This window comes from Medicago sativa, chromosome 1 (genome assembly GCF_051527215.1).
Source record: "Medicago sativa cultivar Bolivia chromosome 1, Bolivia_mono, whole genome shotgun sequence".
NCBI classification, from domain to species: Eukaryota; Viridiplantae; Streptophyta; class Magnoliopsida; order Fabales; family Fabaceae; genus Medicago; species Medicago sativa.
The window spans coordinates 20,093,884-20,105,648 of NC_140749.1; the positions used below are offsets into that span (position 1 = coordinate 20,093,884).

Below are 11,765 nucleotides of genomic sequence, written 5' to 3' on the forward strand. Positions count from 1 at the left end.
ATGCATGTATGCATGTATGCATGAATGCATGATTATGTTCAAGTTCGGAGAAAACATGGTGGGTTGAAGTTCAAAGTCGAGGAGTCATGGGTGGACACGGTGTCCGGTGAAACTAGGGCTTTAGGAGATAGTAACCGGGTTCTAAAAAAGGTTCCCAAGTTGCAACCTCTCCGACGCATATCACGGTGTCACGAGACAACACTCGCTCCATGATTATACGTGGAAGGTCTAACTTGAGTGTAGTATCGCGTGACGACTAAAATTCGAGACAACACTCGGTTTAGCCTCCGCACTACATCCTAGAAAATGGCCATGGATGGGTTTGGTTATCTACGGTTCATAGCGTCATAGAACAATTAGAAGTAAAGTGCCTAAACGCGACAACACGCGCCGACAACATCACCCCCAAAATGCCTCAGCTATGTGGGATTGATCGCATAATCCAAAACACGAGGCAACCCCCGGAATGAATTGTCGATTATATCCCTCCTAAATCCTAAGTTCACTCAGCCCGGGTGCAGGACTTTTGACATTCTCACCCCACACGTTTGCAAGAAATTAAACATTTATTCACATAGGAAAGCAAGTAAAAGAAGCAAGTAAAAATACAAGCGCAAGCGTGGAAATAAAGACTAGGCGTAACTCTCGAATCCCCCCAGCGGAGTCGCCAGCTGTTTTATCTTGGTTTTCGGGTGTCAAACATTGATTACGTTTGAACCTTTTAAACCGGTGATATCTTATTTTTTCTTGGGAAGGGAAAAAGTAAGCAAAACCCTTGAGAATCGAGGTCCGGGAGTTGTTTTCGCTACGGGAAGGTGTTAGGCACCCATAACGACTATAGTAACCTATAGGAACCGTCTTTAATTTCTACGCGCGCGCTTTATTTTTAAATGCTATTTTGAAATGTTATTTACACCTAAAAATTTTCTAAGTGAAGAATTGGAGGGAGAAGAATGTTTTTGGATTTTTATTTTAGTTGAATTGAAGGAATTTTGTTCCTTGCCTACGTACCCGTTTAAGGGATCAAATCCACCGTAGTTCTCTTCCAAAAAATGTTTTTGTTTTTGTTGGTTGATTTTAAGTTTGAAAATGGAATTTGAAGAATAGAAAGAGGCCTCAAGGGCACGAGATTTAGAAAAAAGTGGGGTTTGATTAGTTATTTGCAAAAACAAGTCAAAGTATGATTAAAATTTGTTGAAATTTGATTAAGAAAATAAAAGGAAAATTCAATGGGGTTTTGACCCCAAGGTTTATTTGTGAAAAATGCTTGAGTGAAGTTGTTCACATTTGTTTGAAAAATTGGTTTTTTCTAAGTATAAGTCCTAGGCATTCATCTAAACATACAATCCTAAACATACATCTAAACATGCATATTCTAACTATATAGTGATGTGTGTGCATGTGTCGGTGCTTGTGTCGGTGTACATCATTAGAGTCCATTGTCCTTTACATCATACCCTAGATACATTCTATGGCCTCTTTGCCAAGAAAATTAAAAGTGCATAAAGGAAAAATATTACAAAACTCCTAGGTGTTTACATTCTAACTTTGGTACAAATTAAGTTGCAAGAAAGGAAATAGAGATGAATATGGGATGAAAGGGAGATGCTTATGAAATGGTGAAACATGAAATGAAAGGAGTTAGTAGTACATGACAATATCAAAAGGAAATGAAGTAAGAGAAGTACTAGAATATAAAGGATAGAAAATGAGTGCAAACATGGCTAAAATTTATTCATAGAATGCAAGGACCATGTGACCTATAATCCCCACATTCCAAAGCATTTTGAGGGTTTAGAAACAAGTCTTGGAATGGGAATTAAGGCAACATGATTCACTTAGCATTTTAAACAAATTTTAAGCATATTTACATTATTTATTTACACAACTAACTTGTAAGCTAAGCAACTAACTAAATTTCACACACAAGCATCAAAATCATGTGCAAACAGTGGCTAATGGTTCATGGAAACACATATCATGCATCACAAGTGTATATCATGAATTAGAAACAAAAACTAAGCCAATTTTTGCCAATTTTAACATAATATTCAAAAAAATAACACTAGAAACCATTTCAAAAATTTTGACAAGTCTCTTCAGTATAAAATCAACACAAAACATCACAAAAAAATATCAAAAAGGTTCTATAAATTTTCCTAGGATTCTCTAAAATATTTCAGGTATGCCAGGGGTACAAAGATCACAAAGAGCGTGAAAAATAGCAAAAAAACAAGAAAGAAAAAAAAGAAAATCTGCAAAGGCAGGAGGTCCAGGCCCAAAGGGGAATGGATCTTGGATCATCCAAACGCATCAGGGGCGTTGGATAGATCCAGGAAGCCAAAACCCTAGATCCAAAGCACCAGGACGCAGGGGAGCATGATAAGGCATGGGCGCGCATACACGTGATAACAGGGGAGAGGATCACAGCTGTTGGATTGATCCAACTGGATCAAACCCTAAATCCAACGGTTAAGATGAAGAGGGAGTGAACCAGGGATGAACCAGACCGGTTCAGGCCCTCTATATAACCATACAGAGGCCGGTCCAATTCACTTCCCCCTCTTCCTTCTCTCTCTAAGACAAAACCTAGAGAGAGAGAGTCTGCAAATGACTCTCTCTTCTCCGATGAGACCTTCCTTCTCCGACGTGGTGGCCCACGGTGGCGCCGCCGCGTCGGAGTTTCAACCTTCTCCGATCTGAGAACTAAGTACATCTTCTTAAAGCTCTTTCTCTCCTCTTCATGATTTTGGAAACGTTTTCTTGAAAACAAATTCAGATCGGAGCAGATCTAGGATTGAATCATTCGGTTTTTCATGTTTTCGAAATTCATGAAACGAAACCCTAACATGCTCTATTTTCTTCTCTGGTTACGAAATTGAACTCGTACTTGAAAAACGAACGGTGAATCTCCATGATTTTTTCAAATTAGGGTTTCGTTTCGAATTTTTTTGATTTCTTCGAAGTTTTCACTTCGATTCACCGTTTGTTTTCAATCTGGAATCTTCGATGATGATTTAAAGTGTAAACGAGAGGATTCTTGTGAATATACCTGGATTAAAATGGAGATTCGAACAAAGATCCTTGTGAAAGCTTTCTGGTGAGTTGGAAACCGAAAATAAATCGGTATTCCCTTCTTTTTCTTCACTGATTTGAAGCTCACTTCGATTCCTCTTCTTCTTGTCTCACAAAATCCCTCGTGATCGCACGTTGTGCTTGGATTGCGAAGGTATGAATTCAATGATGAAGATTCATGATGAATCTCTGAGAATTCATGTTAATTTGAACTGATTTTGCACAATGATTGCTGAATTACACCTTGTATTGTTGAAATTGCTATGAATCTTGATGAATTTTGAAGTTCTGGAATCGGTTAGGGTTTACGTGTTCTTCATGTTCTTGGAAATTTCTGGAGTTAGTTAGGATTTTGATTCTGGAGAGAAGAGAGAGAATAAGGGAAACGTGTTTATTGAGTTGGCACTTTGTGATTGCTTCTGTTACTGCATTGATGAATTGGCTCCTTTTATAGGCTGCCAAGTGGCCTCGGTGGCCAATGAAAACTTGCCACCTGTTCTGGACTTGTAACTAATTCGAACTGGACTGAAAATTTGCTTTAAGGACCTTTGTGCAATTTCTGGACTTTGAGGGACCATCCTGCAAAATTGTTAAGAAATCTGGACTAAAGTGTAATTGACCAAAAGATTTAAAAAGTTTGACTTAAAAAACGAATAAAGAAAAGGACCTAAAAAGAAAATAAGGTGACTTAAGGGATTGAAATGCAATATTGGACACTTTGGACTTAGAAAAAAAAAACTAAAAATAAAATTGAAAATAAAAAATGATAATTTGACTGAACGTAAAGTGGAACGATTAAAATTGACAAAACGGACTAAAACGAACCAATGGCTTAAATGAGGTACTTTAAAGTACCTCTCTGCCGAAATTTCGTGTGAAATGACCAAAATGCCCCTGGGGCTCAAAACGACTAAAAAAGACTCAGATGCAGTTAAAAAAATGGATTTTTGACAGAGATTGAATCACAGACTCATACAAGCAAAATTAAAAGACTCAGAGACAGTTTTTTTTTTTTTTTTTTTTTAGGATTTAAACAGTGACTTGACACTTGAAATGACTAAAATGCCCCTAGGGGCTAAACTGACTAAAAATGACTCAACTGATGTTTTCTGAAATGTATTTTGACATGAGGTTGAAACAAGGACTTATACAAACCAATTTAAAAGACTTAAACAATTTTCAAAGATTAAAATGAGTTGAATGCAGGAAATGACTAAAATACCCTTCTATGTGATTTTGCAAATAACATTGAAATAAAATGCAGAGAAAGATGCAATTGATCAAAGGCATATCAAATAAATTGATTAGTATTTTTAGGTCCAAAATTAGGGTATAACACACACTCTCACCGGACTCAAACTAACACAACGGAGTTCTGCATCTCCGACCATACAATGCTTCGAAAGGTGCCATTCCAATGCCAGAATGGTAACTGTTGTTGTACGTGAACTCTATCAGCGGTAGATGACTATCCCAAGTTCAACCTTGCTCAAGTACACAAACTCTCAATAAATCCTCCAGCGACTGAATTGTTCTTTCTGACTGCCCATCTGTTTGCGGATGGTATGTTGAACTCAACTTCTTTTCTCTCAATACTTGCAAGACAATCTTCAAATGCTCAGCATGTTCTTCTTCGGACTTTGAATATATCAAAATATCATCTATAAATACAACCACAAAACGATCCAAATAGTCATGAAAGATACGATTCATGTACTCCATGAACACTCCTAGTGCGTTAGAAACTCCGAAAGGCATTACGGAATATTCATAGTGTCCGTATCGTGTTCTAAAGGCCGTTTTCTGAATATCTTCGTCTTTCACTTTAATCTGGTGATAACCTGACCTCAGATCAATCTTGCTAAATACACGTGCACCTACTAGCTGATCCATCAAATCATCAATTCTTGGAAGGGGGTATCTATTCTTTATCGTTACTTTATTCAGCTGACGATAGTCAATGCACAATCTCATGCTCCCATCTTTCTTCTTAACTAGCAACACCGGCGCTCCCCAAGGTGACACACTTGGCCTTATAAACTTCTTATCAAGTAAATCTTTTAACTGTTTCTTTAACTCTGCTAACTCCGAAGCAGATATACGATAAGGCGTCATAGACACCGGCTTCGTTCCTGAAACAAGATCAATCGTAAATTCAACTTCTCTCTCTGGCGGCACGTCAGGAATTTCATCAGGAAATACTTCTGGAAATTCACATACAACTTGCAACTTATCAATCTTCGCCTGGTTCTCAATGGACAAGGATGCCATCAAGGAAAACAATTGACTTCCGTCATGCATCAGCTCCTTCAACTGCTTAGTAGTCACGAATTCGGTCTCTGCTTCTTCTTCTGGAGAAGAAAACCGCACCGTCTTGTTGAAACAATTTATGTGGGCGTAAGTGTACTCCAACCAGTTCATGCCAAGAATCACGTCCATTCCTCTCAACGGCAAACAAATTAGATCTACCGCAAAATCTCTACCATACATAGACAGAGGACAACTCAAACACACTCGAGAGGTAGTTACCGAACCATTAGATGGGGTTTCGACAACCATCTCTCCATTCATTGGTGACACATCAAGACTCAATCTCAAGGCACAATCAGCAGCAATAAAACAATGTGTAGCACCAGTATCTATGATAGCAATTAAAGGAATACTATTAATGAAACAAGTACCTCTGATCAAACGGTCCTCACTAGCAGTCTGAGTACCAGCTAAAGCAAAAACCTTACCCCTAGTCGGGGCCTTTTTTGGTTCTGTACACTGAGCAATAACATGTCCCTTTCCACCGCAATTAAAACAAATAATGTCGTCATGCTTGCATTCTGAAATTGTATGCCCTTTGACGCCACAACAGAAACACCGCTTTACTTCATTCTTGCCACAAGCATTACTCTTGTGACCTTTTTCTCCACATTTGAAGCAAACAATCTCAGCAGGAGTCTCATTCTTCTTAGGCCTTCTCTCATCATTCACCCTTCGCTTGCCCTTATCAGCCGGAGCACTATAAGGTTTCCCACAATTTTGTTGTTGCTTGCTTCTCTTCTCATTCATAATCTTATAGTGAGCCTTTGAATCATCTTCATAGATCCTACAGCTACTCACCAATGTAGAAAAATTACGGATCCTCTGATAACCAATAGCCTTCTTGATCTCGGGGCGCAGACCATTCTCAAACTTGATGCATTTAGAAAACTCAGCATTCTCAGCAGTGTAGTGTGGATAGAATTTAGTTAACTCCACGAACTTGGCAGCATACTCAGTCACAGACATATCACCCTGCTTCAGCTCTAAAAACTCAATCTCTTTCTTCCCGCGAACATCTTCCGGAAAGTATCTGTTTAGGAACTCTCTCTTAAAAATAGCCCATGTAACCACAACACCATCTTGCTCCAAATCAGGTAGGAGACTCACCCACCAATCATCAGCTTCCTCTTCCAGCATATGCGTACCAAAACGCACCTTCTGATCCTCCGTACACTCCATAACACGGAAAACTCTCTCAATCTCCTTGAGCCACGTCTGAGCTCCGTCAGGGTCGTACCTTCCTTTGAAAGTCGGGGGATGATTCCTCAAGAATGTCTCTAACATCCTCACTCCCGCATTAGCACCAGCATTCTGATTAGGCTGTTGCCCCACAGCTTGCAAAGCAGCAACAATCACAACATCATTTCTTCCAGCCATTCTAGTCCTCTTATAACAGATGAAATTATTAGCTTCCAGGTCTCCTCTTCTTCTCTGCACAACACATAACAATTAGAACAACAAAATGATGATATTCCAACTGTTAAACGACACAACTCGACTCAACTAATTGGCCGGACGAACCGACCTGCTCTGATACCAATTGTAACACCCCGTTTTCCTAACTTAAAAATTTCATAAAAATTATCAGAGTTTATCATCGTGAACGGAGCATCACATTCAACAATACAACATTTCCAAACAATCATAGTAATAGAAAATACTATTTATTTAAGCAACCTGTCTTTATAAAATTCAATAATCAAATGCAGCGAATTTAGTTTACATCATCTCATAAAATCCTTGGCACTAAAAGGCCACAACTTAACATCTTAAAATAGTCTTCATAAATTAGTCCAACATTATTAAAAGAAATACGTAACAAGGAAAACAAAGCATCAGACAATCCCCATCCTGTTACGTATCAGAGCATCCTAGACGACACAACGGAGATCACTCACAACTGCACTACTCTTGGTTACCTGCAAGTTACCCATACGAAGAGCAACATTTTCAAGCAGAAGGGGTGAGATTTCACAATCATTAATAGCAAATAATAATTCATAAAGAATAATCAACAACACATAATTACATTAATATCTTCACTTAACATCATTTAATAAAGCTAAAGCGACCAACAACATCATAAACATCAACAACATATTTATATTCATCATTTACTTCATTTATTAATGTCAGGACAGCAATAGCATTAACAAAACAGCAACAACATCTCAGCAATCATCATTTATATTATATTATGACGACTCTACAATGCAACAATGACTCTTCTTCTTAACAACAACATCTTAGACAACTTCAACATGCATGTGGTACCACCAGGGCATTAAGCCCCCATCTTTAAGGTCATATTTGGACCTGTCGGGCATTAAGCCCCCGTCTCTAAGGTCATAAAGGACCTGTCAGGCATTAAGCCCCCATCTCTGACTATGCAACGACACAACCCTAATGCAACAACTTCATCTTCAATGTTAATTCATTAACAATTATTCACAAGGACTCATTACATCAAAACAGCATTACTGGAACATCATATTTAACAGCATCATCATTAATATAAACATCAGGAACTAACTCATCAAGGAAACAGGAGAAAGGACAACATTTCGCAAACAGCAGGTCTATACTGCACTAACTCGCAGTGGCGAGCTATACTACTCGCAATGGCGAGCTCGGGGGTTTACTCGCAATGGCGAGCAAGGTCACTCGCAGTGGCGAGTTCAGGGACTACTCACAATGGCGAGCAAGGTCACTCGCAGTGGCGAGCGGGGAGTTCACTCGCAGTGGCAAGCAAGATCACTCGAAGTTGCGAGCGATGACAAAACAGGGTTCTGTCGCAGCTCTGCTCTCTCACTCAGCACCTAAAATTCTACTACTCAAGCTCCTAAATCATCAGGAATCAACATCTAAACGTTTTCTATGATTAATTAACATCTTCCTACATCAAATTACACAACGTTCACTTAAAATCTTCCAATTTTAATGATTTTAACCCTAATTCCCAAATCCCTAAAACTACCTCAATTGATTAAACTTCATGAATCAAAACTTGATAATAATGAGAGTTAGTCTCACCCTTACCTTAATTTGTTTTTCTGAAATCCAACAGCCGCGTTCTTCGTTCCTAGGGTTCTCTCTGAGTTCTCCTCTTTTCTCTTCTTTTCTCCAAAAACGCGTTATGTTATTCTTTCCCTCTTACTGACTTTTAACTCTTTCCCTAATTGCTCTTCTCCTTAAAAACTACTCTCCTCCCTAATTAGTATTTATTTCTAATAATAATATTCCTCCCCCACTTAATAATAATAATTCATATAATATCAACTAAATATATATAAAAAAATCATATAATATTCCACTAAAATGCAATAAATCAATTAATTAATAGATAATAAAAAGTGGGCGTTACACTAGCCACCCATAACTCACAACTGGGATGCCATGCACCTGACCTTGCACTTACATGTGCCTGGTGCATGGTACTAAGCGGCTAGCGCATGTGCCTTGCGGCCAAATGTGCTATTTTGTGACTTTTTGTGGAAGAAAGCCCTCGTTTTTAGCCCAAAATCAGGTGGAAACTTTCCCTATAAGTACCGCTTTCCTCATTCATTATTTCTAGTTCAGAACGAAGCAGTTCAAAAGGAAGTCGGGCACTATGAGCTTCTAGGAGGAGTTTCTCTCTTATCTCTCCAAGTTTTTCTAGAGTATGTTTTAGTTCTTTTGTAGTTTATTTTTAGTTACCAAGGGTAATTAAATCTTTTTAGGCTAGGGTTCTAAGATGAACCTCTATTTTATTTTATTTGCTGGATAATTATTTAATTTAAATTTGTTTATTTAGTTATTTTCTGTTCTCAATTTTGTTTTACTATAACGCGTAAGATTTGTCTCCCCTGGAGCGCAACCCTGATTTAGGCACTTAGGTAGTGACAGAGCCTAATATTGATATTTATATGTGTCTAACCAGTAAGTAATTAATTAGTAACTAGCAAAAGAAACTGAAAGTGAGTGGACCCTCATAGTAAGTACTTAGGAGGTAACATAATTAATATTGAGTAAAATTTGCTGAAACCAGGATGTAACTAGTTAGTAATTAAGGAAACAAGTGACTTCAAGACTTAAATCAACCCAGTAACTTCACTCTCCTCACACCTTGGTAAGGTATATGCCGACAGGGCTTCCCGTTTGTAGAACTATCGAGAGGGAGAGTGTGCTATGTACACCTAAGATTCGTAGAAGGGAAAACCTTTAGGACACTGTCCACCATACCTTTGGAAATTTAGGAACGCCAACTTAAGTCTACGCTTCAATTACCCCTTAGGAAGTAAGACCCCACACGTAAGGATCACTGTGTGACCAGCAAATGCAACTCAACAAGCGGAGGGATAGACCAAAATCAACCGAGATAGTAAGACCCTGCATGTAAGGATCACCGTATGACCAGCAGGTCAACTTGACAAACTGATTAGCTTACCATGTCCCGGCGAATGCATCACTTAATAGTCTACTTAAAATAACTGAACATGACTTGACTGATAATTAATTCCAATAAATGAATAAGGGGATTCAAATAATCCTAACCGCTACTAATATTCTGCAACCAAACAAGGAACTTTGTTCTGTTGCAAACAGATTAACTTTGCAAACTCTAAACCCATATCTCTTTTCTTATTATTAGTTTCCAAATAAGTAACGCGAATTTTTTGGATGAAACAATAATCCATGTGGATATGATACTATACTTATCACTTTATTACTTGGTAAACGATTTGATACACTTGCCTATTCCGACCATCAATACCTAATTTAAATTCATAGTATTTGTTAAATTTCTTCTTTATAAAATTTTCAAATTTTACTTCATTATCATTGTCATAATCTTCAGGTGAGTGCTACCCAATTCCTCACTCAAACATCATTCCTCCAACCCCTTCCCAAGTCCACTAACTTCACTTATGTCAACCACCAGTCAAAGGTTCAATGCTAATCAGAACGAGGTTAGTTGAGGGGATGTCAGCGCTATTATTTCCTTCAAAGTATTCCATTCAATCAACTATAGATACATGTGTTCGAAAAGTCCACGAGAATCAAAATTTTGATATTCTAACAAAAACGGGGTCTATTACAATGATACAAAAAAAAAAACTCCACGAAAGTATAAAAAATCATATACGAGTAAGTTCTTTTATCTATTTTTTCCTATTATACTACACAACATCAATATTTTAGATTGAAGGCATGCTCGATGTCTAACGCACATCAATGAACAACTTCGACGTGACTCCGATGTACCATCAATATATTTCAGATTGAAAGTGTGCTCTATCGTGTCAGAGTTAGACATTGATGGACAGAATTGGCAAGTGCAACAAATCGCAACAAGTAGTAAAGTAGTAAGTTGTATCGTTCTCCACATGGATTTTTGTTTAACTCAATAATTAGCAAAACTTATTTTAAAACGGAAAATAATAAAAGATGATTCGAAGATAGGTTTAGTTCTCCACTTGAACAAATATTAACATATCTAATTGAACTTTTAATACCTTGTTATCATCAAAAACCTAAGAGGCATTGTTAAACTCATTTTGTTCCAACACCTTAATCAATAGGTTTAGTTGCTCATGGCAACAAACATTATAACAAAACAAAAGAAAAACATACCCTAGCAAGAATAAGAGGAGGAGAAATTCCGTCTTGAATCTCCGATGCTCGACCCTTGCTATGAACCGTCAATGTTTCTGAATGAATAAAACAATGTGCAAGGGCATCTATTTATAACATTAGGTTACTTAGGGGTTAAGATAATAAAATTGGGTTTTATCCGCCGATCCAACTTGAAAATCAAGTAAAAAGTGGGTTTTTACCTGGTACTTGGCGCATGGCCCATGGCGGGGGCGCGGGGCCCATGGCAGGGGGCGCATGGTGCCTTGGGCAGCAATGAATTGCTTCCCCAGGCTTTCTTAGGCGCATGGTGCAGGGCGTCTGAGGCAACTCCTCAGGTGCGATTTCATGCGTTTTCTTCTCGTTTTCGATCGTTCTTTCGTTTGAAAACTCCTAGGAACTTGAAATGAATTTTCTTCACTTTGTATTGTCTTCAACAATCTTCTAAGAACCTTTGATCTTCAATTCTTCATCTTGATCCTTCACATGGTGTCTTGATTTGATGATTTACGCGATTCCTCGCTACAAAAATCTCAAAACACTTATGGAGTTGCATGATCTAGGATAAAACTGAATTACAACAACTCGTGTGAAAACAATACCATATGTTCTCAAACCATTAACAACTCCTCTATCTCTCATCTTATTTGTCTTCAAATGCAAAGAAAAAGTAATAAAAACATATCCAAAATGTCATATGATGCTCTAGTATCAGGCATTAATGCGTGTCAGACACTTGACACACCTTCAATCTCAAATGTCGA

General features: G+C 38.0%; 1 protein-coding gene across 1 annotated transcript; it reads right to left on the bottom strand.

Annotated features, from left to right (window-relative positions):
- Positions 1-3,497: 3,497 nt before the first annotated feature.
- Positions 3,498-6,765, bottom strand: LOC146953460 (uncharacterized). Its single transcript, XM_085741504.1, has 2 exons — positions 5,117-6,765; positions 3,498-3,654 (listed from the first exon to the last, which is right to left on the bottom strand). Exons 1-2 carry the CDS (start codon positions 6,763-6,765, stop codon positions 3,498-3,500), a joined length of 1,806 nt encoding a protein of 601 aa, XP_085597630.1.
- Positions 6,766-11,765: the final 5,000 nt, after the last annotated feature.